Source organism: Chlorocebus sabaeus, chromosome 15 (genome assembly GCF_047675955.1).
Source record: "Chlorocebus sabaeus isolate Y175 chromosome 15, mChlSab1.0.hap1, whole genome shotgun sequence".
Lineage (NCBI taxonomy): Eukaryota > Metazoa > Chordata > Mammalia > Primates > Cercopithecidae > Chlorocebus > Chlorocebus sabaeus.
Genome location: NC_132918.1, coordinates 59,830,296 through 59,857,685, shown reverse-complemented (window position 1 = coordinate 59,857,685; position 27,390 = coordinate 59,830,296). Strand labels below are relative to the sequence as shown.

Here is a 27,390-nt window from a genome sequence, read left to right as displayed (position 1 = left end):
AGAATAAAGTAGCCCACCAACTGCTCAGCACAATATGTGTGTTAAAGCAGGGTGGGGTGATGGATAAACACAAGACCCATAATTAAGAAATTTGAGAACACTTGGAGAGAGAGAATTTGAAGAGCTTCTAGAGAGCTTTAAGCAAAGGGGAGATCATATAAAAGGGCTTAGGAACTAAAGTACAGTACTCTGCCACTTAGCCCAGCGGGATACACTCTAAGACTCCTAGTGGATGCCTGAAACCATGAGTAGTATTGAACCTTATATATACCATGTTTTTTTTGTTCCAGTAACATAGATGGCTACTAAGTGATTAATGGGCAGGGAGCATATGCAGTGTGGATATGTTGGACAAAGGATGATGTCTTTGGCAGGACAGAGTGGGATTTCATCGCCATACTCAGAATGTTGTATAATTGGAAACTTAGGAATTATTTATTTTTGGAATTTTCTATTTAATATTTTTGGACTGCTGCTAAGTAACAGAAATTGCAGGAAATTAAACCCTGGATAAGGGGGCACTACTTTAATTTCTTTATACTTTTCAATGAAAACATTGACACTGTAGGCTGGAAGATAATAGAGCAAAGCCTTCAAAATGAGAGGAAATTTATCCCTAGCTAAACTTACAAATGTCAGGATAGAAGAAAAATGTGTCCTACACCACACACCCTTTCTTAGAAAGATATTGGTGGATTAAAAAAACAAAACAAAAGCGAGACTTAAAGACTTAAAATTCAGTGAGGATAGAGGTAGAGCATTGTTCCTAGATACCAGTGATACAGCAGGCCTAGAAATCAGCCAATTAGAAATGGAAAGAAGAGTGAAGGAAGGCAGTCTCCAGTAATAATATAGAGGTAATAGCTTATCTGCTTCTTTGTTGATGTGAAAAAATACCATGAGAAGGGTTTTATATTACATTGAAGAGTTTAGGAAGAATGAATGATAGGTATACAGAAAACAAAGCAAATTAAAGAGGTGGTTATTAACTTTCTAAAAGACGAAACTTGAACAGGAAAAGAAGTATCCTATTTGAGCTATCAATCAGGATAGGCCATGAAAACAACAACATGCTCTCCTGCTGCCTCCCTGTCCCCAAATATCTGCTCATTGTAGTTATTTGGGAACTCAGGCAGATGGAAGCTCCATTTTAATGTGAGCACACACTGTCACAGCAGGGGTAGAAGAATAGGAAATTATGCACCGGCACCTACATTTCCATTTGGAAGTGACACAAATACTCATGTTTATTGGCTAAAGCAAGTCATGCCTGACTTTCGGAGTGAGGAGGGCAATAGGGAAATACACTCCTACCTACCAGGAGAGCTGGGATATTTGTGAATTGCTGTAGTCATTACCACACTTGTCTTAGCTGGGATATTTGTGAATTGCTGTAGTCATTACCACACTTGTCTTAGCGGCAGGGAGTCTTGATGTAAACAAAATACTGGCAGATTTTCCTTTAACTATATCATAAAGATGGGGAGGGGGGAATAGGTAGTGGGAATGGGGAAATTAACATCTGTCACAATAGACAGTGTATAAAATTGATACCTGAAGGAGGAGCAGTATAAACATGTTAAAAACATGAGGGTAAATATCAGAGAAAACAGCTAAAAATGTTAAAATTATTTTGCTTCCATGGAGTAGGACTAGTGGTGAGAAGGGTTGGACAGGAAACTGCAGTATTTCATTATAAGCTTTATAAGCTTATTTACCATGATAAAAAATAAAAGAAAAAGTCTGATAATACCCATAAATACACTGTGATTGGGAGAATTAAATGGCGTTTTAGGTAGATAGGGAGATATAGATGTATATAGTAGCTAATAGAGAACTTGAACCATTGTGAACTGTTACTTCTCTACGATTTCCTGTTGTGTTGCAATGAGCCTCTTTCCACATTCAGAGTGCCAAATTTGGGGCTTAGTATATAGCATTGCCTTTAATGTGTGGGATGGTGGGATAGATGTTTTCTATAAAAGATACAGAAAGCTCCATACAGGAATATTTAATCTTCAGAGTTCAGGTGGCAGTCAAAACCTTAGGCTTGAGTAGCTTCTCTGGGAATTATGAGAAATGAATGGCACTTAATTTTGGACTCCAATGGGAGGTATGTACAAGTTGAAATTAAACTTGTGTTTGGTACATTTTTTCTTAGGACAGACCAGAGATTTGTTTTATGAAAGGTGCTTATGAACAAGTAATTAAGTACTGTACTACATACCAGAGCAAAGGGCAGACGTTGACACTTACTCAGCAGCAGAGAGATGTGTACCAACAAGAGAAGGCACGCATGGGCTCAGCGGGACTCAGAGGTAAGGCTATTTCAGCATAGTCCCCTGGGGTGGAAAGGTAGTGCCTTTTTTTAATTGCAGATGAATTCATGCTTTACATCTGAGCTGTCCAACTCTCTTCCAGGCTTTGTAGAACCCTTGCCAGTATTGAGGTGTTGTGTTTTAGTTGGTTAATTGGCCCTCAAAAGATGGAAATTTGAGAATGTAGCAAAATATGAATCACTGGTTCTTTTAGATCTCTGGAGGTCTCTGAGTAGCTGATAGAAATTTTATTTTAAACAAGTTTATCTTGTGAGAGGGGAAATGGATCAGGGTAAAATGGTGTTACTCTCTTTTTATCATTTTGTCTTAAAGACAAAAATAATTTTCTAAAAATTGAGTCTGAGGCCTCTAATATATCCTTTAAGGTGGTTGCTAACTTGATCTGTTACTGTTCACCAGGGAGGTAAAGAAGTCCCCAGATACTGCTTACTTATATGCTGCTGACTGAGCAGTGATGGGGAGAGGGTCTGTTGGACACACACACATCAGGCCACCTCTCCTAGGGATGTCATGTGTAAGACTAGGGGGTTGGTGGTTGGTGTCCTAACCTGATTCTTACCTTCTGGATAGTCATCTGGCTTCTGCAGAATATATATAGTTATGTAGTCTCAGAGCACTTGGAAGAGTTGGCTTCCTTAATTTTATTATTTTAATGAAATAGGAGTCTAAGCACTACAGTTTCTGGGAGGAAGAAGAACAAGTTATGTGAGAAATGTTTTTATTTGTTGTTCACTTAAGCAAAGGCTTTTTTTTTTTTGAATTTTAAACATTTGTATGGTTATATAGGGCTTCTGTTCTTAAAATAAACTAAGTTTGGAAAGGTACTCTTATCAGCAGAGAACACTGCTCCCAGCCTGCTGCCATTGCTTTATGCCCTTCTCTCTGAACCTTCTGTGCCAGCCCCCAGGCTGCTGAACCAAGATCACTCCTCATAGCCCTGCCCCCAGAGCTTGGTGCATCTCATCTGGGATATAGGCTGTATTGTGACCATCTTAACACTTCATCCCCTGTCTCCAAGGAAATGGGAGGCAGAGATTCGTGGCTGAGAAGTTATTTTGCAAATGGATATTTTGAATGGAAAAAAATTTAAAGGAAAACAACTTTTCCTTCCCCCTTTTAATGTAAGAGGCTTTGATGGCAGGTTCTAGAGTTTCTGGGGTTTCATCCCAAAGACCTGAATCTGGAACATTCTCTGAATCCCCCCAACCTCAGTCCTCAAGCTTTCTGGACCCCTGAAGCCAAGGCAGATTCTTTCTCTCAGCATCAGTTCTGGGGCAGGAGGAACCTCTTTTCTGGTTTACCTGGGCCAGACCCAGGGTCTCTGAAACCACAGGGTTTTGATATGTTTTTATCAAGCCAAATGTGCAAATGCTAACTGACACTCGAGAATTGAGCACAGGGGATGCCCTTGTACATTGTACCCTGGCTCCCTTCTGAACAGTTGGCAGACCAAACTGTTTGATGGCCCCAGCTGCTGGAAGCTGAGATACTCTGGCTCAGGGTAATGCTTTGTTCCCTTTACATTCCTCAGCTTTCCACCTCAGCTACGGAAAGGGAATGACAGTTAAGGCTTGGCCCAGGATTACAATCCTTAGAGCAAGTGGGAGTTTCAGAGACTTAAGGGGCACTGCAGGGAGGCCTTGCTGCCACAAAATTAGGGTTTTGATTGCTAAAGCCTGTGTATGAAGGGGCAATGGCAGCTCCACTGAGCCAATCCTGGGAAGACTGGTGCAGAGGGCCTGTTACTCCCCTGATTCATCTCCTTCTTGATTGCTGACATCTGGGGCTTTGACCCTTTCTTTTTAAATTACTTTTGCTAAGATGCACTTATTTATTTATGTTTTAAAAAGACCGTTGGTGGACAAAATGTAAACCCTTTTCTTTCCTCTTTTGAACTTCTGGGATGTAATCACTTCGAGTTTGTTGGCTTTGTTTCCAGCAATTAATACAGCATTAAAAGAGCGGAGAAAAAAAGGTAGGGAACTCTTAGCAGCACATAGCGAGAGGTTTTAAAGTGGCTTGCATTTAGAGGACTTAAAGAGGTTTTGAAGGTCTAGTATATGCTTCCTCTTTTTCTTAGTTTCTGGAACAGAGTTTTCCTACCTCGTTATAATGACGAACTCTTTTCATATGAAGGACTGTGGAGGTTTGTGTATGTATGTTTTGTATTGTAACATTATGAAGTAGACCAGAGTTGGTAGAGGGGAAAGTTTTTGTTGCACAGGGTTTTGGGAAACATTCTGCTCATTTGTCTCTTGCTTCCTATCTTTTCTTCTTTATCTCCCCTTGTGCTCCATTTCCCTCTTCCCCCTGCAATTACCATAATGAAGAACAGAAAGATTTTAAACCTCAGTTGATATGTACTTACGTTATATCTTATAAAACTTAAGTTTCTAAAATACTGTGATTCTTAATTTTGATGTTAGAGTATATTTTGTTTTATGTCAGGGGTTCTTCATATGAAAAAAGTTTACCTATCCTTGACTCAGAGAGTAGCAACAGATTTTCATTGGTGCTAAAGAAGCAAATAAATGCAGGATACTAACCTCTAGACTAGTGCCACCCCTCCATTAGGAGTGTGCAGAGCTGATCTTTCCGTCTTAGGATTTGCTGACGAACATTTTTGTCACTGTCCCCTTCTGTTACCATCAGCCTCTATCCCAACACCAGAAACCGTGAAGTGGCTCATTCTTTCAAGGGTGAAAGCCTTTGGAGCCCACATCTACGTAAATAATTAGGTATATGACTCTTACATTGGAAAAATAGAATTACTTGCCTTTAACCTTGATTTTTTTGGGGGGGTATATGTAATCTTTCATAACTTCTGCTTGAACAAGAGTAGATACTTTCTTTGGTCTCTCTGGGGCTTTTCAGTCTCCCCTTGACTTATTTATGTTTAGTTTGTATGTGCATGTTGTTCAGTCTAATGTCTCAGATGCAGGTACATCCCTTTGGTTAATGAAAGTAGTTACTGGAGTTCCATAATTCTGAGAGCAAGCTAAATGATATTTGGGAAATGAAAAGTACTTTATACTTTGTCTTACATGCCCAAGGATGACAGGGAAATAAGTAGAAATAATAATATGATGGTGTTATTTATATACTCTTAGAGAACCAAAGTTACAAATAAGAAATGTCTGTTCATGTTATGGAAAGAGTAAAAGAATCCGAACTATTGTTGGTATTTATGGTTTTACAACCGCTTTCAAATTAACTTTACCTTCCAGGAGTTTTCATGTACAAAGTTGTTACAGGCTGTGTATAATTAATTAATACAGACTTCTCTTCAAAGTGTTTGATTTTTCTGGAGATCTTGCAAATAGAAAGATGAAGATCCATTAGAAGCCACCTTCAAAGGTGTTTGTTTAAAATTGACTTTAAAGCTTGACAAACCCATAGTTTCTCTAAATAATTAATTCTATTTTCTAAAGAGGCAGTAGTTCCTGTTGAAAGTAGCTGCATGTGGTTACTATGTGAAGATACTGTTCATTTTGCATCTCTTGCCTACTCTGCCCTTCAGTTCTTTAGTTTGATTCTTTTTAGTCAAAACAGCTTAAAGGGACCCCATATCCAGAACCATTAAACTATAATGTTTTGGTCTGTAATCATTTTGATTTTACAAATGACATTATAGTCTTAAGTGATTTATTTAAGAAGTGTTACTGTCTCCAAATTCTATCAACTAAGTTCTGATGTTTTTGTGACTCACTTTTTTTGTTGTTGTTTGGATTTTATTATTTCCTAAGTTCTTGCTTTGGCTTCTGGTCCTGAACTGGGACAGCTGACATTTCTTGGCTTGGTGGGAATCATTGATCCACCTAGAACTGGTGTGAAAGAAGCTGTTACAACACTCATTGCCTCAGGAGTATCAATAAAAATGATTACTGGAGATTCACAGGAGACTGCAATTGCAATCGGTATAACTAGACTGCTTTCTTTTGTTTTCGATAGTTTTTCTTAAAATACTGTGGTGCATAATTTTGTGAACTATTAGATATGAATATGTTTATGTAATATTGAGATTATACAATTGAAATCGACTCATGGTTTTGCTCATGGTCTATATAAAGTTTGCAAAACTGATTATAGTTTAAAAAGTAATAACATTGACATGCATAACTAAATCATGAAATCACATGTATTTTATTCACAGAGGTTAATTATTTTTAATCTCATGATCACTGTGATGACAGAATAAAAGCACTAGATGATGAATGTCAAAGAAAACATGAAACTTAGTTTTCCCTTTCAACTTAAGTATAATTTTCAAAGCAGACTTGTACATAATTTGGAAGAAAATAGTTTGTTATATGTATTTTGTTTTTTATCATGTATACCCATATTTGAATGCTATTTAAGATTACCTTAAGAAGTATAATAAGGGCAAAAAAGAGACTGAAAGTGAATTTCCCAGAGCCTCTAAACTGTAATTCATACTGATAAATTTAACAGTTGGCTAAACTCCATTAATTCTTATTTGGAGAGGGGCTAGTCCAGGAGTTTCAAACTATATATTGTCTAAGAATAGGTCACTAGGAACATGATATTATTGGAAGAATAACTTTTCAATGTTTATTTTCATTTATGTATAACTACATGATTACCACAGATCCACCACCATTTTGTCTGGCTTTGGACACTGTACTTAAAATGCACTCTGATCTTCATTGCATTTCAGCTGCTGAGCAGAACCTGATTGGCCTAGTTTCAATTCTTAGGTATGCTGGCTTAAACAGTCAAAATTCTTTTTTTTTTTTTTTCTTTTTTCCTGTAGAGACAGGGTCTTGCTATATTGCCCAGGCTGGTCTTGAACTCCTGGGCTCAAGCGATCCTCTAGCCCCAAAGTGCTGAGGTTACAAACCTGAGCCACTGTGGCCAACTTTGAAAATTCTTTATTCTTAAATTTAAACAAAAATAAAAGTCAAACATAAAACCCCAGACTTAATATTGATTCAGATAGGTTTGTATTACTAGTAGATAAAAAAAAAGAAGAGATAGCAAATCATACTAAATGAGCATTATGTTGACTTAGCCCGTCAAGCGAAAACAATTTGGTTTATTACATTTTCTCTCTCATTCACTTTAGCCAGTCGTCTGGGATTGTATTCCAAAACTTCCCAGTCAGTCTCAGGAGAAGAAATAGATGCAATGGATGTCCAGCAGCTTTCACAGATAGTACCAAAGGTAGGCCTAAACTAAAGCCTTTTAGACTGAAAGGCCTTATTCTAAGTGTTACTATTTCTGCTACTATCTTAATGAAACTGTTTAATTGTGAACATCAGGGATTTAAGTAACCACCAGATTTGTTGGTTCAAATCCTGAAATGAAGTCTTATCATTGAAGTAGTCTTATGGATTATTTTATGATACGATGTTTATGAATATCAGTGAAAAATTATTAATTTTATCAAGAACCAGATTTCCTCTGAGAAAAGTACTGTGGAAATTAAAAGTGCTTGTATTTATGAATTAGAGGATGGAGAGAGATCATTGCTTTATACTTCTTACTCTTGTTAAATTTTAATTTTAGCATGAGTATGTAATTTTTTTTTTAGGTACAATTTACGTATAGTAAAATGCACCTATTTTAGTGTATAGTTCTGAGCATTGACAGATGCATGCAGTCTTGTAATCACCACCACAGTCAAGATATAGAACAGTTCCACCATCCCCTCAAATTATCTTATGCCTTTTTGTGGTTACTTTCTCTCCCCCTACTTCCAGGACTTGGCAGCCACTAATTCGTTTTTTGTCTCTGTCACTTTACCTTTTCTAGAATGCACTAAAAATTGAATCATACCATATGAATAAGGCTTTTGAATCTGCTTCTTTCACTTAGCATAATGCATTTGACATTTATCTATGTCGGTGGTGTGTATTAGTAGTTTGTTGCTGTTTTTTAAAGTAATAATTCTATTGTGGGTGTACCTTACCTATTCACCAGTTTAAGGACATTTAGATTGTTTCCACTTTCTGATGATTATGAATAAAGCTGCTGTCAACATTTGTGTACAGGCTTTTGCGTGAAAATAAATTTTCATATCTCTTGGGTAAATACCTGTGAGTAATTGCTGGGTCATACACTTAATGTATATTTAATTTCATAAGAAACTGCCAAATTGTTTTACAAGATGGCTTTATTATTTTGCACCCCCACCAGCAGTGCCTGGAACTTCTAATAGTCCTGCATCCTCCCTAGCACAAGGGATTGTCATTGCCCTCACCCCCCATTCTAATAAGTATACAGTGGTATCTTACGATGATTTTAGTGTGCATTTCCCTCACAACTAGTGATGTTGGATATCTTTTCATATGCTTATTTGCCATCCATATATCTTCTTTAGTGAAGTGTCTGCCCTGCCTATTTTAAAAAAATTATGTTTTCTAATTATTGAATTTTGAGCATTCTTTATATAATGTGGATACAAGTCCGTTATTAGATATTTATTTGAAAATGTTTCTTTCCAGTTGATAGTGTGTCTTTTCCAAGAGGGGAAGTTTTTAATTTTGATTAGGTCTAGTTTTTCAATTTCTTCTTTTATGGACGATGCTTTTGATATCTCAGAACTCCCTGCCTAACCCAGGTTCACAAAGATTTTCTTTGTGTTTTCTTATAGAAGTTTTATAGTTTTGGGTTTTATACTTAGGTCTGTGATCCATTTTGAGTGTGTTTTTTGTATACGTTGTAATGGGTTAAGGTTTATTTTCTTTGCATATAGATGTTCAATTATTCCAGCAACATTTGTTGAAAAGACTATCCTTTTTCCATTGAAATACTTTTTTACTTTTGATTATAATGTTTTTCTAACAAATTATTTGTAGGAAGAGAGGTATCTCCAGCCCCACAGCACAGTAACTACTTTAGAGCCAGGTTCCCTGATATGAGATTAACTTACTTTATTATCTTGGGCTGCCTTGTAAGGGGCCTATAAAAGCCTGGTTTGTGGGTACACAGGTCCCGTAGGAAGTGCCCCATAAGAGGTGGGCAGCAGTCTTCCCAGTTGCTGACAGTTCAGATTTCTTGGTTTTATTTATTATATATGCACATCTATTTGTATGTCCTTCAAAATAAGCACTTATCTGGAATTTGCTATTTTGTAGCCATCCATTATTACTAATAAAATATTGCTACCTCTTCCTTCATTTATTTTACACTTACAACTTACAACTTCAAGTTATATATTCGGAATATGGAATTTTCTTAAATTATTTCTACATCTTAAGGTAAGGTATGTCTATACTTTTTTGATTAGAAAATTTATTCATTAGTAGTATATGTTCAACATAGAAAAATCAAATGGTATAGAAAAGTAAGAGTTACAATAGAAGTTGTCGGTAATCTAACCCACACTTAGGTTATGCATCCACAGAGTATCTATAATAAGTTAACCTATTATGACTTAAAAAATATATGTTTAACAAAACCTGGTTGCTACTTTATACTGTTATAATTCTGAACATTCATTTTACATAACTTTGGCATTTCTGAAGTCAGTTATTATTAGAAAACATGTTTTTAATTGCTGTACAGTATTTTGAGTATACCATGTGTATGTGTGTATAAATGCACAGCATATATATATATAGTTACATAACCATTTTCCTGTTGAAATTTGAGCTTCTATTCTTTTTACTACTGTAAATGTTCCTTTAAGGATAATGACAATAGCAACCATTTACTATCTGTCAATTGCATATATTACCTACATTATCTCATTTACTTCTTATAGCTACCTTATAAAAGGCAGCACCACTTCAAAAATTCTAATAATTAATAAGCCTTATCTCTTAGCAGTGTTAGATTGATAGAATAATTGAGCAGATAACACAGTTCTGCATTCCTACCCCATCTCTACCCTCTACTCCTAGACAGTTCTGCTTCATATTAATAGACTGCATTACTGTACTATATTTATTGCAATTAATGAGCTAATATTGATACAGTTGTATTTTATTTCATGGTTTACATTAAGGTTTACTTTTTGTGTTGTACCTTTCTAGGGGTTTTGACAAATACATAATGACATATATCCACCATTACAATTTCTTTTTTTTTTTTTTTGAGACGGAGTCTCGCTCCACCATTACAATTTCATACAGAGTAGTTTCATTGCCCTGAAAATCCCTGTGTTTGACGTTTTCATCCCTCCCCACTCCCCTCAAATCCTTGACAACCACTGATCTTTTTACTGTCTCTATTTTGCCTTTTCCAGAATGTATATGGTTGGAATAATAATGTATGTAGCCTTCTCAGACTGGCTTTTTTTCACTAAGCAATATGCATGTAAGGTTCCACCATGTCTTTTCCTGGCTTAGTAGCTCATTTCTTGTGAGCACTAAATAATATTCCATTGTACGAAAGTGCCACAGTTTATCACTTCACCTTTTGAAGGGCATCTTAATTGCTTCCAGGTTTGGCAGTTATACATAAAGTTGCTCTAAACATTCACATACAGGTTTTTGTGTAGACATAAGTTTTCAACTCATTTCGCTAAATACTAAGGAGCACAATTGCTGAATCAGATCATATGGTAAATTTAGTTTTTTAAGAAACAGGCAGTTCCATTTTTCTGGATGAGGAAATTGAGGCCCAGAGTACTTGGGAGACTTGACTGATGTCTCAGAGCTAGTAAGTAGTGGTGTTGGCATTGCAAGTGGAATCCAGGTCTGTATGCTCCAGAGTTCATCTGTTGTTTGCTGTTTCTTTGAATATTACTGAACCTAAGATGTACCCATCTCTGATTATTATTATTATTGTTACTATTTTTTACCACTGCCCTTATCCATATACATCTCTGATTATTTTTATACACTAAATTCCTACATGTGAAATGATTGGACTAGTGTTCAACACATTTGTAAGGCCCTTAACATATATTGCTGAATTGTTCTCTGGAAAGGTTTCTGTTTATATTTCCATAAACTATGCTTCATATAGTAGCATTAAGTCCCTAGACCTCCAGTCCCACTTCCCTCATCCTCTAGCAAGTAGTTAGATTTTGGATGTTGTTACTAATAGAAATACACTATTTTGCTTATCCATATTTTTTCTTTCTGAACTTCTAATCACTCACGAATGCTGTTTTCAGAGAGAGCCAATCATAGTCCTGAAAGATGTAATCTCGAATGTTGAAATCCTGAAACATTGAAATCCTTAAAGTCTTAAAATCCTGAAAAACCACAATCCCCAAAGATCAAAATCCTAAAAATCTAATTCTGGAAAAAATAATTTTAAAATAAAATCATTTACATTTTTAAGAAGGAATTTATTTGAGAAACATAAAAACATGAAAATGCTCCATTAGTCACTTTATACAAAATAAGCAATAATAAATAACCTATACAGTTTTGCAAGCATTTGTAAGCATAAACACTCAGGCATAGTATGTGACAGACAGATATAACATAGGACTGTTATGAGCATATGAACTGTATTTATAAAGAAATAGGTCATAAGGGAAATGCATAAACACCTATCACTATGGTTGCTAATTGTGTGCACCCCACTTTATAACTGTGGGTCATTTTTATCTTTCACAAATGCAGATGTATGAAAAGGACATCTGTTCATTTATTGAGGAAGTTTCAACATTTTTACATACATGTACAATGCTTACATACAAAGTCAACAGTGTGATCATGCACTTTTGTGAAGTCAAATTTGTAAAACATGCATAAAACAAATTAGAACCCTTTAAGTCTCTATAACTTATGCTTCCAGTGTTGGAAATGATGCAGAGGTGAAATACACAGCATAGCAAATTGTAAAAAATAATGCTGACAATTTAAAATAGTGGAAAATGAAACTAAAAAAAAAAACAATGGCGGGGGATGGTGGCCACATCTGTAATCCCAGCACTTTGGGAGGCTGAGGCAGATGGATCGCCTGAGGTCAGGAGTTCGAGACCAGCCTGGCCAACATGGTGAAACCCCATCTCTACTAAAAATACAAAAATTAGCTGGGCATGGTGGTGAGCGCCTATAATCCCAGCTACTCAGGAGACTGAGGCAGGAGAATCGCGTGAACCCGGGAGGCAGAGGTTGTGGTGAGCTGAGATCACACCAGTGTACTCCAGCCTGGGCGACAGAGCAAGACTCTGTCTGCCCACCTCCCCTCCGAAGGAAAAAAAAAAAAAAAGAACAAAAAAACCTAAAAAGAAACTATGACATGGAAAATTATATTACAGAGATAGATGATGGACAGTTGCATGGAGATAGTCCATAAAAGCTGGCTGACCTTCACGATCATTAACTATATTTTGAAGTCTTGCAGCATGATGAATAATTGCTTTTTTTTCTTTAGGAACATGGCTATCAGAGTATGTTCATATTCATTTTCTACGTGGCACTGCTCTTTTTGAAATTCTATGATTCGATGTACACTAACATGAACATTCTCTATTAAATTTTCCTATCCTGTGATTGTGATTTTCAGGAGTTTAGACTTTGTTTTTGTTTTTGAGACGGAGTCTCGTTCTGTCGCCCAGGCTGGAGTGCAGTGGTGCAATCTTGGCTCACTGCAAGCTGCGCCTCCTGGGTTCACGCCATTCTCCTGCCTCAGCCTCCCGAGTAGCTGGGACTACAGGCGCCTGCTACCACGCCCGGCTAATTTTTTGTATTTTTAATAGAGATGATGTTTCACCATGTTAGCCAGGATGGTCTCGATCTCTTGACCTTGTGATCTGCCTGCCTCATCCTCCCAAAGTGCTGGGATTACAGGCATGAGCCACCGAGCCCGGCTGAGGAGTTTAGACTTTAGGGATTTTGATCTTTAGGGATTTTAGCATTTGGTATTATGGCATTTGGTATTGTATCTTTCAAGATTATGATCCCAATAATATGTTGAGATCGTAGATCACTGTTGGGATCACTGCCACCCAGAGAATTGGGGCAGTGTGGATGTTTGCTTTGTTTTTAGGGTGGGGAAGGTGTTTATATATTTGAATAGGGCTTTGTGTGTGTGTGCGTGTGTGTGCACATACTATCCTGGTAATCTCTTCCTGATGTTTATTTCTGAAAAAATCCTATATTGGATTTTTTTTAGTGGTATTGGGACAGAGTATTAGTAAATGTATGTGAAATTTGCAGTTACTTAAACATTTTACCATTAGACTTTCGCTTAACTTCTCAGAGATGCTAAATGTGGTGAAACTTTCATTTTATTTGCTTTCTTCAGTTCATCTTCTGGCTGTCTTATAAAAATTATGGTGAACTCTGTAAACCAACCTAAAGGTATTTAGAGAAGAAAGAAACTAATTACAAATTACATCATCAGCCTAGACAAATCACATTGTCGGGATTTCCCAAGTAGAGTAGGTGTGCATTAATTATAGCAGATACCCTGATGCTATTCCAAGGAGACTAAAACAAAGTAAGACCTAAGCCCTGTCAGAAGCTCATTGAATTGCTTAAATTAATCCTACTTTAAAGTGGAATTCTATAAATACCAGCCCTCCCTCCCAGGTATTTTGTATGTTTTGAATACCTAAGTCTTTACTCTAAATATTATTAGTGAATTTTTTGTCTCATTGGTTAGCAGGACTGCCCCACCCTCATTTTGTCTTTTTTCCCATTTCATTTTGTGTTCCTGTAACCCTCTTACAGCCAATATGTTTATTTAGTTTTCAGCTTTTTAATTATTTTATTTTGTTTTGTTTTTTTGGAGATGGTGTCTTGCTTTGTTGCTCAGACTGGAGTGCTGTGGCATGATCATAGCTCACTGCTGCCTTGAATTCCTGGGCTCAAGCTATCTTCCGCCTTAGCCTCCCAGGTAGCTGGAACTATAGGCGCTCACCACTATGCTTGGATAATTAAAAAAAAAAAAAAAAAAAAAAAAAAATTTCTGAATGGATTTTTAAACTTTTTTGAAAGAAAGGATTTGTAGAAATGGAGTCTCACCATGTGTTGCCCAGGTTGGTCTTGAATTCCTGGGCTCAAGTGATGCTCCCACCTCAGCCTCCCAAAGTGCTGGGATTATAGGCATTAGTCACTGCACCTAGCCTCATCTTCTGCTTTCCTTTGTTTTTTGAGACAGAGTCTTTTGCTTTGTTGACCAGGCTAGAGTGTAGTGGTGTGACCATAGCTCACTGCAACCTCAAACTCCTGGGTTCAGGTGATCTCCCCAGTTCAGGTGATCCCTCATGACTCAGTCTCTGGAGTAGCTGGGACTACTGGCATGTGCCACCATGCCTAGGTAATTTTGTTATTTTTTTGTAGAGATGGGGTCATGCTATGTTGCCCAGGTTGGTCTCAAACTCCTGGGCCCAAGTGATCCTCCTACCTTGGCCTCTCAAAGTGTTGGGATTACAGGCATAAGCCACTGCACTCACAGTTTGCTACTTTTGCTTTACAGCAGTTTGAATAACTCTTATTATTGTTACAAATAAAACAGACCTTTTGTTCTAAATCACTAGCTTGTTGAGGTTTTCCCCCATGTACTAGAATCATATTAATTCTGCCCCTCATTAAAATATTTTTCAGCCATCCTTTTTCATAATTCTTTAGAACACATTTCATTCTCCTTTTGGAATATGGAGTGTTGCTGTATACTTTGACCTAGAGCCAATTAAAAAGTAGTACTGAAACTCAGTTTTGCTTGTTTATTAAGTCATCTGGGAATTCTCAGTGTTTTCCATTTGTGACATTTTCTAGTGGGTTCTACATTTTCCATTGATTCATTGATAGAAGTGGTCATCCTCTTTCATTCTTTGTCTGATTTTTACAGCATTACTTCCATTTATATTTCTGCTGAATATATTCACCAAGTCCCCATATTGTTATTCTAATTCATATATTGTCTAATTATTAATAGGTTGTAAATCTTTATTTCAATCACTTGTTTTTTCTTCAGTGCATTAGTTTTCTTTAATCTGTCCTAGAAGATTTGAGGATCTTTGGTAGGTTATTCTAATGCAAGACGGATCTTTTCCATTAACTTCTCCTTTAATATTTTCTCCTTTAATTATTTTAAAATAATTTTTTTTATAACTTCCTTTCCCTAGTACATCTTGTCTATTAATCTCCATCAAAAGAACTGTGAGTGCTGACCACAAATGTGACACTGAAAAGAGGACTCATAAGAAGAGAAAAATACCCCTTGTAGATTGCTTCTGAAAATATGTGGCCTTGTTCTCCTCTCTTTGATGATTTTTATCTCTTTGTCCAAATCTAAAATCAGGCCAAAGTACCCAGCTGTCACAACTGGATCAAGCCAGCTGCACCTTTTACCACCAAGTACAAGGCTCACTGCAACCCACGGATATCCACCTAACCTCAGGACAGCCAAGATCCCCAATAGGCAGGGATGACACCCATGACCAGCAAGAAGCAGCTGCAGAAAATTGATCCTCAGTGCCTCTGCCTTCCATAAAGATTTCTGGGGATCGTGTCTCTCAGGGAGAAATGAGGCAGGAGAATAGAGGATTAGGGTACTCAAGGGTGAACGTATAAGTAAAAGAACAGTAGGTGCAGCCAGTTCTAGGCAAGATGAGTAAAAGGACAGTAGGTGCAGCCAGTTCTAGGCATGTAGGCCACATCTTTACTCCTGTGATAACAAGACAGAAGTCTCCACTTCAGCCTCTGATTGGCTGGGAACCAAGTCTCCACTTCAGTCTCTGATTGGTCACAGGCTAATCTTTCATAGGGTATAATCAATTGGAGGCCTCTAAAGGGCACCTAGGAGTGTTACCAAATTCTTTTAACTTAGTAAAAACCCTAGGCCGGGCATGGTGGCTCACACCTGTAATCGCAGCACTTTGGGAGGCCAAGGCCAGTGGATCATGAGGTCAGGAGTTCAAGACCAGCCTGGCCAAGATGGTAAAACCCTGTCTCTACTAAAAATACAAAAATTAGCAGGGTATGGTGGTGGGCACCTTTAATCCCAGCTACTAAGGAGGCTGAGGCAGAGAATTGCTTGAACTCAGGAGGCGGAGGTTGCAGTGAGCTGAGATCGCACTACTGCACTCCAGCCTGGGTGACAGAGCGAGACTACGTCTCAAAAAAAAAAAAAAATGGCTCGGCACGGTGGCTCACGCCTGTAATGCACTGTGGGAGGCCAAGGGGGGCAGACCACCTGAGGTTGGGAGTTTGGGACCAGCCTGACCAACATGGAGAAAACCCGTCTCTACTAAAAAATACAAAATTAGCCGGGCATGGTACGGCTTGTGCCTGTAATCCCAGCTACTTGGGAGGCTGAGGCAGGAGAATCGCTTGAACTCGGGAAGAGGAGGTTGTGATGAGCCGAGATCGCGCCATTGCACTCCAGCCTGGGTAGCAAGAGCGAAACTCCATCTCAAAAAAACCAAAAAAACAAAACAAAAAAACCAAAAAAAAACCAACCCCAAAATCCCTGAAGAACATTGTAGTTGGGATTCATGAGCCACTTGCTCGAGCCCATTTCTGCTCTGTGGAGTGTACTTTTGCTTCAATAAGTTTGTGCTTTCGTTGCTTCATTCTTTTGTTCCTTTGTGTGTTTGGTTCAATTCTTTGTTCAACACACCAAGTACATGGACAACTCACAGTCAAGACATTTCATTCGCTAACAGATTTATTTTGCAGCTTTTGCCAAACACTTGTTATATTTCAGTGCTGTGTGCTACATGATTAATTTCTGCAGTAATTAGAGTTTTCACTTAGAAGGTTACCAGTATGTTTTGGATATATATGTAACTGAGTCTTTTTTAAAGACACAGTGAAGAGTTTCTGAATGGATTTTTGAACTTTTTTGAAAGAAAGGGTATTTCCCAAATATAAATTATGTGATTCATGATATTTGGATTGCCTAGGGATAACCAGTAACGTGATATTACAGTCCAGCAGAGTCTTTTGTTTAAGAAAATAATACCTTTTTTTATTTAGACCTTTATTAAAAGGAGAGAACCAGGGAACAGTCTTTATGGTAGTACTGAGATATATTCAGTTGTTCATTCATTTTATTTGTCTTTATAGAGCACTGTTGGTATAGGACAAAAATCTCTGACTTCTTGAGTCTTAGAAGATAAATGGATATATATTATGTTAAATAAGTGCTTAAGAGCACCCCCCCCCCCAAAAAAAAGGCAAAATTTGAATGATTAGAGAGGGAGATTGAAATTTTTAGATAGTATGACTAGGGAGGGCCTCACTGAGAAGGTACTATTTGACAGAAGGGGGACCCATGTTATATCTGAAGAAAGAGCATTCCAGACAAGGGCAAAGGCCGGAAGTAAGTGTGCCTGGCATGTGTGAGGAACAATCAGGAGGCCAATGTAGTCAGGAAAAGACTAATGATAGGAGTGCCGTGAGATGTGCACTTCATGAGGGACCCGGTAGATGATAAAGGACTTCGGCATTTGTTCTGAGAGAGACGTGAAATCATTTGAGGGTTTTGAGAAGACACGTGATCTCACTTCTGTATTAACAGTGCCACTTTGGCTACTGTGTTGCAAATTGGGGGAAACTAGGGCAGAAATAAGAAAGTCACTTTGGAGGTATTGGCCCAGAGTGTTGGCAATGGTTTTGGAGTAAGGTGGTTGAATTCTGGATATATTTGTGAGTGGAGTCAACAAGATTCACTGTCAAACTGCTTGTTGGCACATAAGAAAAACAGAGGAATTAAGGATGGCTCCCCAAATTTGGAGCCTCAGCAACTGCACATATGTACTTTTCATTAACAGAGGATAGGAAGGAGCAAGACTGAGACATCTGAGGAGATGTGGAGTAGGGATGGGAATTAGTTTTGCTGATCTGGATTTCAGAAGAAATGTCTGGGCTTGAGATAAAAATGCATTCAAATAAATGTGTGTAAGTAAAATCCAAAGCCATGTGCCTGGGTATGCTCACCTGAGGCGCAGGGAATTCTGAGACCTCTTATAGAGAAAGGAACTGAGCCCTGGGGTGCTCCAACATCTAGACATCAAGAGAGATCAGGAGAATTCTGTACAAGAGGAACCGCCAAAAAGGTAGGAGGAAGACCAGTGTTGGTGGTGGTGGAAGCCAAGGGAAGATGGTGTTTCAGGAGGGACTAATCGTCTATGTTAGGGTGTGGCGGAGAGGTTAAGTCAGATGAGAAATGACTGTAGGCATTAGCAATGTGGTGGTGGTGGTGGTGAGGGTCTTTGAAAGTCATGAATCGTGTTTCAGTGCAGTTGTGATAACAGTATGATCATGGGATGGATTCAGAGAGAATGGGAGACAGCAAATATAGGAACTTTCTAAGGAACTCTGCTCCAAAAATCCTCCCTGTTCCTGTATCAAAATTTTTTCCTTGTGGCTGCACTTTACCATCAGTATACAAACATGTTTCTTCTTCCATTAAAAAATAATGATAGGCCGGGCACAGTGGCTCATGCCTGTAATCCCAGCACTTTCGGAGGCTGAGATGGGCGGATCACAAGGTCAGGAGATCGAGACCATCCTGGCTAACACGATGAAACCCCGTCTCTACTAAAAATGCAAAAAATTAGCCGGGCGTGGTGGCGGGCGCCTGTGGTCCCAGCTACTTGGGAGGCTGAGGCAGGAGAATGGCGTAAACTCGGGAGTCGGAATTGCAGTGAGCTGAGATCACGCCACTGCACTCCAGCCTGGGTGACAGAGCGAGACTCCATCTCAAAAAATATAATAATAATAATAATAATAATAATAATAATAAAAGAAAGGAAAGGGTGGCAGCTGAAATGGGAAGGGAAGAGAAGTGGTTTTCTTTCTTTTTTTATATGGAAGGGACAACATGTTTTTGTATACTGATGGTTAAGATGTAGCAGTGAGGAAAACATTTTGGCACAGGAGGGAGGAGAATTTCTGGAGTAATGATCTTAATAGGTAAGGAAGGTAGCATCTTTGACCTGCAGTAGATGGATATTCGGTTCATTGTAGTAAAACCAGAGCAGTTTAGTTCCTGGATACAGATACTGAGTTGGGGGAATTGTGGAAATTCTCTTCTGATTCTGATTTCTCCAAAGTAGGAAGCAAGGTGGTTGGCTGAGAAGGAGGCTAGAGAAAGGGGATAGATTGGAGGTATGAGGAGAGAAAAGTAATATGAACTAATCCTCTAGGAGAGTAGGAAAGAGAATGGTGTATTACGTGTATTGAAATCACCATAACTTGTAAATATTGTTGGAGAGAGTGACATGACAGTGAGGCAGAAGTTAAAAATCATTGTGAAATGAGGGGTTGTGAACTCTGGAGCAGTGAATGCCTACAGTTACTGAGTGACAGTCTCATCTGACATTCAGAACTGAGGTTTTATGAAGGGAGAATAGAGGATACCATGCTCTACCTCTACGCTCCTCTGGTGGTACTATTTTAGGGATGGCAGTGTTTTGTGGAAACACTAGGTTAGAGCAAAGTGAAAAAGAGTAAAAAATACAGGAGATTTGTTGGGACACAGTGAAAGGATTTCAGGAGATCAGGAGATGGGGTCAGAAAAAAGGATTAAATATGTGTTTTGGAGAGATAAAATCATATAAGCAATTTAGAGGTACAGTGGAAGAGAGGCTAATGAGTTAACCTGAGTAAAAGGGAATGAGCAGACACTTGACACTAAAAAATGGCTCCACAGACATTGAGAAGCAGCGGTTCTTTATTGCTCCTGAAGACAGAACAAAGGGAAAAGGCCATTTTAGTTGTATGCGAGTGTTGTAGGAAACAGACGCAAGAGAATTTTTCCTTTTTTTGTCTGTGGAACATTTCAAGAATAAGGCTGTTTTCTCTCCAGAGTTTACACATAATGGTATAAATTGGATGACTTGTTTAGATTGTGTATTTCCTGTGGTACCTTTGGTAAAGATCGAAATGACCATATCAAATGAATGTCTTAACAAACATATGGCATATTGCTTAAGCTTGATCTCAGTGGCAAATTAAATACAGCTTAAATTGATGAGTTTTTCATCATTAGTTATGAATGCATGGGTTATTCTGTGGAAATCTTAATATTGAAAATTTTTAGCGTATCTTGTATTTTAACAGGTTGCAGTATTTTACAGAGCTAGCCCAAGGCACAAGATGAAAATTATTAAGGTGAGTGTCTAAGAATCAGATTGTTTTATTTCTGTATACAAAATGCTGCTACTTTACTTTTGTTATGTTTGCATTACAGGGAGTAGAGCATCAAGGTCAGAAATACTGTGAAGCAAAACTGTTTGTTTTTGTAAGAGCTTGACATAGAAACACTAATAGAGAATTTAGTTGGCATAAGATATAGAAGAAAACTTGAACGAAGTATCTGCAAATGTAGCTTGCTTTAAACAGACAGTATAAAAGAATGTTCTAACTGTGGTCCATAGCCAAGTCTTCCCAGTGTGAATAGCAGTAATTAGTTAGAAACTAAATAAATACAGCAAGGAAATAGTGTTGTGATAGTGTGAACAATACTTAAAAGGCTATGATTATTTATATTAGTCAGTTATATATAAAGCAACTGATATAGTATCCAGTAGTTAATGGTCTTAAGTTATTAATCATGATACCCAGCCATTGTGTAGTTCAGAGTTTCTCAACGTTGGCATCATTGACATTTTGGACTAGATAATTCCTTGTTGTGAAGGGCTGCCTCGTGTGTTGTAGAATGTTTAGCAGCATCCTTAGCCCCTTCCCACTAGATGCCAGTGACATCCCCCAAATCATGACACTCAGAAACATCTCCAAACATTGTCACATGTCCCCTGGGAGATAAAATTGCCCCTGGTTGAGAATCATTGTATAGTTGTTTGAAGAACGGAATTTAGAGATACAGTTCTCACAGATGGAAATATTAGTAGCAACTTTTTCTAAGCTTTATCTTACTGAGATCTCCATTTGTTGAAGTTTGTTGAAAAATGGGTGGTCTATATTATTTCTAATCTTAACTATGTGAAAAATAATTAGGGAGAATTTGTTTATTGCTTTGTATGGAAGCAACATTTTTATCAGAATTCCTTCCTCTCCCCTGTCCTCTGCTCCACTGTAGTCGCTGCAGAAGAACGGTTCAGTTGTAGCCATGACAGGAGATGGAGTAAATGATGCAGTTGCTCTGAAGGCTGCAGACATTGGAGTTGCGATGGGCCAGACTGGTACAGATGTTTGCAAAGAGGCAGCAGACATGATCCTAGTGGATGATGATTTTCAAACCATAATGTAAGCTTTGTTTCAGTGAATGCCTATCAGAGAATCTTCCCCTATCCTTTCCTGTCTCCCACCCCTAGAGAATTCAACTGGAAAAGAATTAGTATTTAAACATTAGGTAAACTAAACCATTTTTCTAGGGTAATTATCCTATTTTATGGTCTATTGTATAGTTCTGAAGAAAATGATTTGTGTGGCTGGAACAGGCATAGTAAATGGCAGGACTCTCATTTAAGAAATATTTGCCAAGTGCCAGCCACATGTCACCTTTTTCTGGGCACTGATATGATGGTATAGTAATGGCCTTTATGTTAAATTCAAGTAGTTAGAATTATGCATATGTATGGCTCTTTTTTGGGCCTTATAATAAATATTGAAAATTTTGAAGTTTACATCCATACCTGTTTTTTTATATCAGTAATTTATTCATGTTGCCCTCAATGTTATAATTTATTAAATTTAGATAGCTTTATTTGTGTAAGCCACAGTTTCCAATTAAGACTCCAGTGTAATACATGGTGGTGTCAGTTTTACAGTGTTCAGTTGGGGATCATGTGAATCCCATTTATTTATTTATTTATTTAGTTTTGGTAGCCACCTGTTGGATGACCTGAGTTTAGTGATAAATTCTAATTATATGTTCCAGGCTGTTTTATTACTCTGATTTGGCCTACAGCAAAACATTTGGGAGCTCAGGACTCACAGTATTTGCCAAGCTTTTGCAAAGATATGAGTTTTTTCTTTCCATTATTAGAATTATATAGAATTCTTAGAAGAAATGGGAAGTTGATTAAAAAGCCTAGATTTTCTTGGATTCAGCTAAATGAATGAGAGAATTTATATGAATCCTTGTAAACTGTGTTCTTTATTTAATTCTTCTGCAACATGTGATCTACTTGATGTGTAGGAACAACACATAGCTTAAATTCTATAATTCTTATATATCTCATTGCCATTTGATTCCTGACATACATTAGTTTAAACCTTTACTCTGCATTTTGTACCACTAAGAAAAATGAGCTTAGAGGAAGGTGAAGAAGATAATCATGACTGGGCATGGTATCTCATGCCTGTAATGCCAGCACTTTGGGAGGCTGAGGTGGATGGATCACTTGAGCCCAGGAATTCGAAACCAGCCTAGGCAACATGTCAAAACCCATCTCTCCAAACAATACAACAAAAAAATAGCTGGGAGTGGTGACTTGAGCCTGTGGTCTCAGCTACTCTGGAGGCTGAGTTGGGAGGATTGCTTGAGCCAGGAAGGTCGAGGTGCAGTAAGTTAAGATTGTGCCACTGCACTCCAGCCTGGGAAGCAGAGCAAGACCCTGTCTCAAAAACAAATAAAAAAAATCATTTTATGTATTATGAATGTGAAGTATTTTCTCTTGTGGGGAGAGACAATGTATGATTTTAATGTTGAAATATCTTCTTCAGAATAAGAATTTTAATACTGTGACAAATTAGTTCAGGTAGAGCTTAGGCTTGACTTTAATTCTTTGCTAAAATAAATGTTTCCATATTGATACATATGTTGTATTAGTTGGAATTTTATTTTATTTTATTTATTTATTTGTTTGTTTGTTTGAGACACAGTCTCACTTTGTTGCCAGGGCTGGAGTGCAGTGGTGTGATCTCAGCTCACTGCAACCTCCGCCTCCCAGGTTTAAGCGATTCTCCTGCCTCAACCTCCCAAGTAGCTGGGATTACAGGCATGCACCACCACACCCAGCTAATTTTTGTATTTTTATTAGAGACGGGGTTTTACCATGTTGGTCAGGCTGGTCCAAACTCCTGACCTCAGGTGATCTGCCAGCTTCGGCCTCCCAATGTGCTGGGATTACAGGCATGAGCCACAGTGCCCGACTGGAAATTTATTTTCAAAATTAGCTCCACAGTGTTTTAGTATAGATACATTTTTATATGATAATATTTTCTCACTTCATCTTTATTTTTTAAATTTCAGGTCTGCAATTGAAGAGGGTAAAGGGATTTATAATAACATTAAAAATTTCGTTAGATTCCAGCTGAGCACGTAAGTTTGCAAGGAATTTGTCACTATGGGTCTTCTGGATAAATTATATGAAAAATAGAACCTAAGCAGAATGCCTAGAAACTTATCTGCCTTATATTTCTGAGCATTGTTCATATGTCAGTTTTCCAAAAAGAAAATTTATTGTATTCAGAAATTTAAAGTGGCATGATAAATAGGTTGTAAATGTAACAATTAGATGTCTGTATCATCAAAATATATAAATCTTTGTGATTTATTTAATAGCTCATGAAATCAGGGATGAGTCACATCTCATTGTTTCCTCTTGGTATCTTTTTCCAAAAGTAGAACGGGTATTGTGTAGTCAAAAAACAGTTACCGAAATACTGTTGAAACTATCATGCACATATAAAAATTCTTTATTTGTTCCTGTTGGCTAAACATCTTGAAAATCCTTTGTTAAAATACTATTAGCTTTAAAATGTCCACATGAGTGAAGAATAGTTTACAGTCTTCCTTTAAAAGCATAGTAGTAATGAGATTTTTAAGTGGTATCATAGAATCAACAGATTTACTATGCTGATATTTTTAAATGACTCTCTTTTTCAACAGGAGTATAGCAGCATTAACTTTAATCTCATTGGCCACATTAATGAACTTTCCTAATCCTCTCAATGCCATGCAGATTTTGTGGATCAATATTATTATGGATGGACCCCCAGCCCAGAGGTACGAGTTTTTTATTGCATGAGCTGGAAAGACAAGGAATGTGTGCTACCCTGATAATTAAGTTTTAAAACTTGATTTATGGACAGTGTTGGAAAACTTTGCAGCAAATGTTTTAACATTTATATTATAAATTGTGTGATGTGCGTATTTTATTTATTCTTTTTGAGTGTGCATGCAGTGTAGATCTGAGCCTTTCCACTGTTAGATGCCTAGCCTAAGGTTGAGAATAGATCAGGAATAGGTGCTATCCCTGTCCTCAGGAAGTAAGTAAGCCTTTTATTTCTAAAAATTGGATATAATGGATAAATTTCTGGGTTCAGTGTTATTATCTAGGTTCTGCTGTTGTCAGTTTTAGAGACTTTGGGAAAGTATTAGAGGACCTGAGTGTCATAACTTTTTAAAAAAATTTAATACTAATGGAGTAGTTGAGTGATAGATGTCATTTGGCCACTCCAGCAAATCATCCCAGTCAGAACCTCTTTATATGAAAGATACTTCAAAATTCAGTTGGTAGGTCATGTATTTCACACCGTATTTGAGGTAAACTTACATGTAAATGAACTGGATGGTTTTTTGAAAGTTGATTATCTATCCCCTGTCAAATTGTGCCAAACAAATAAGTTAAAGAGGAGAGAAAAAGTGACAAAATCAGTGTTTTATTTTTGCATAATCATAGCCAAGGTTTTCTTTATGATTCAACATTTTGTTTCCATAAGAAAGCATTTAATTTGCTGAATAATTGAGGTTAGTGAGGTTGTGAAAGTAACAAATCCAAACCTTAAAACTTGAAAGTAATTTATTTTTCTGTTTGTTTTTAAGCCTTGGAGTAGAACCAGTGGATAAAGATGTCATTCGTAAACCTCCTCGCAACTGGAAAGACAGCATTTTGACTAAAAACTTGATACTTAAAATACTTGTTTCATCAATAATCATTGTTTGTGGGACTTTGTTTGTCTTCTGGCGTGAGGTATATTCACTGGCCAAGCTGCTATATTAACATGAATTCTCTATATATAATAGGATTCCTAGTTATTTTGATGGGTTACCCAGAAGGCTGGGAAGTTAAGGGAGCCTCTTTTAGTGAAAAATATGATAAGAACATTTTAAAAGAGTTTGATTTCCATCTTTATGGATAAATAAAATTATTGATTCATGTATTAGAATAAATCTGCAGAGAAGTATCACATACAATAAAAAGAAATGAAAATTTAGAGAGAATTTTGAAAACCTGAGTCTTAAAATCATACAACCACTTTATTTTTAAATAATAGTATTTTAATATCTAATATATAGTTCATGAGTTTTTTTTTTTACTTTTTATTATGTAGATTACAACTGTTCGCTAGGTGATTTATAGGAAATTTGGGTAGCTTTTACATTTCGTATGTTAGGCTAAAGCTATTTCTTCCTAATAGAAAGAAAATATTTATATTTTTTAAAAAGCATGTTATTTATCCATTAAATTCAGCCACTGAAAAGTAATTTCGTTATTACCTCTTGACAGCTACGAGACAATGTGATTACACCTCGAGACACAACAATGACCTTCACATGCTTTGTGTTTTTTGACATGTTCAATGCACTAAGTTCCAGATCCCAGGTATGTTTAGGTGATCTTAGTTGATTGACTTGATTGACTCACTTGAGTAGACTGCTTTCTAATAAGTTAGGCAAAGATTATGGGTTTTAAGCTTTGCTTAATTTTGTAACCACCGATTGCAGCCCCAGACATAGCCTTCTTATAAACATGTGCCATTGGTCACAATGAGGATGGGGCATTTGTGGGAGGTAAGCTTTATGTCTGACTAGAACATAAAAGTATTAATAATTCACAGGTGTTGTCGTCTGGGTTTAGCTGGCTATAGCTATAAGATAGATCATGGTTAACATTATCTGAGCATAGAACAAACCTCATAGGTTCTGTTGAGATTTTATTAATCTCATCTTAGAAGACAGTATTGCTAGGAGTACAATAGCAGTTTTGTGCCAATTTTTTTCCCATCACTCCTGTCATTGTGTCAAAGCTTAGGACATTTTAATTTTGCTTTTCTTCCCTTGTTGTATCTTAAGGTGTGACTGCTGCTTCTTGGTCTAAGTGTTTTGATAGAAAATAATGGGCTAGAGCTTTGTGGTACTTTTTTAGAGCATATTGTCCTTAAAAACTAGTTTCATTTGAGGCGTGACTATTCATTTCAGCTTTAAAGCACTTTATGAATCCTTAACTACATTACCATTTGCCATGCTAGAACTTCCGAGTACAGTGAATTCTCACTAATTGACCAATTTTTGAAGAAGCTGTAATTATTTTTTTATGAAAAGTGGTTTTACTTTCTCAGTACACACATAGTTAGGTCCATTCTCCAAGAAAGGATTTTAGATATCTACCTTAGTGAGAACGGATAGAAACGATTTAGCAAACTACAGAGAAGTTTCTTGATGTTTGGGATGTTAAAAGAAGAAATGATTTAGAAAAATACAAATAAAGTTTCTTGATGTTTGGGATGTTAAAAATGGTCTCATTTATATAGTGTCACTTTTTTTTAAGCAAGCCCTTTCTTGATAAATAAAATAAAAGCTACTTTAATATTTACCCTTATTCCATCTGAATTATTCCAAAACAATAGTAAAATTTAAGAGATTTCATAGAATTGACACTGTAGAATTCAGTGGTAAAGTTATACTGCTTATTAAAAATTAGAAGTGAATATAATAAGTTATTTCTGTGACCACGGAGTAATAATTGAACTCTCTGCTCTGCCAACAGACCAAGTCTGTGTTTGAGATTGGACTCTGCAGTAATAAAATGTTTTGCTATGCAGTTCTTGGATCCATCATGGGACAATTACTAGTTATTTACTTTCCTCCACTTCAAAAGGTTTTTCAGACTGAGAGCCTAAGCATACTGGGTAAAGAAAACGTTATCTTTATCATTTATATACTTTAGATAAATCATATTTTCTAATGTGTTCGTTTTAATTTTAAAATTCTTTTAAAATAGCAAAATAAGTAAATCACTTGATTTGAAAAAGGAATCTATTTTTTCATTTGGGAAAGCTCAGGGGAATTACTCACCTAAATCCAGGATTTTGGTTTTTGCTTTTTTATAGGTTATCAATTGTTATAAAAATCATATTATGTGATTCTCAAATATGGCAAATCAAAACCTGCTGTATAGTTTATAACTTTTTATGTACTATGCCATCTTGTGTGAAGAGAAAACTGGACTTAATCTCCCTGAAAACCAAGTTGCTCT

General features: G+C 37.0%; 1 protein-coding gene across 10 annotated transcripts in view; it reads left to right on the top strand.

The window, feature by feature from the left end:
• ATP2C1 (ATPase secretory pathway Ca2+ transporting 1) overlaps nt 1-27,390 on the top strand; it is a 165,345-nt gene that overhangs the window by 121,245 nt on the left and 16,710 nt on the right. For all 10 annotated transcript variants that reach the window (XM_008009129.3, XM_008009128.3, XM_073023609.1 and 7 more), the window contains 10 exons: nt 2,162-2,318; nt 6,086-6,256; nt 7,426-7,523; nt 20,285-20,335; nt 21,264-21,430; nt 23,382-23,450; nt 24,021-24,137; nt 24,957-25,104; nt 25,642-25,737; nt 26,902-27,043. In XM_008009129.3, coding sequence (XP_008007320.1) covers nt 2,162-2,318; nt 6,086-6,256; nt 7,426-7,523; nt 20,285-20,335; nt 21,264-21,430; nt 23,382-23,450; nt 24,021-24,137; nt 24,957-25,104; nt 25,642-25,737; nt 26,902-27,043 — 1,216 coding nt within the window. The remainder of the gene's footprint in view (nt 1-2,161; nt 2,319-6,085; nt 6,257-7,425; nt 7,524-20,284; nt 20,336-21,263; nt 21,431-23,381; nt 23,451-24,020; nt 24,138-24,956; nt 25,105-25,641; nt 25,738-26,901; nt 27,044-27,390) is intronic.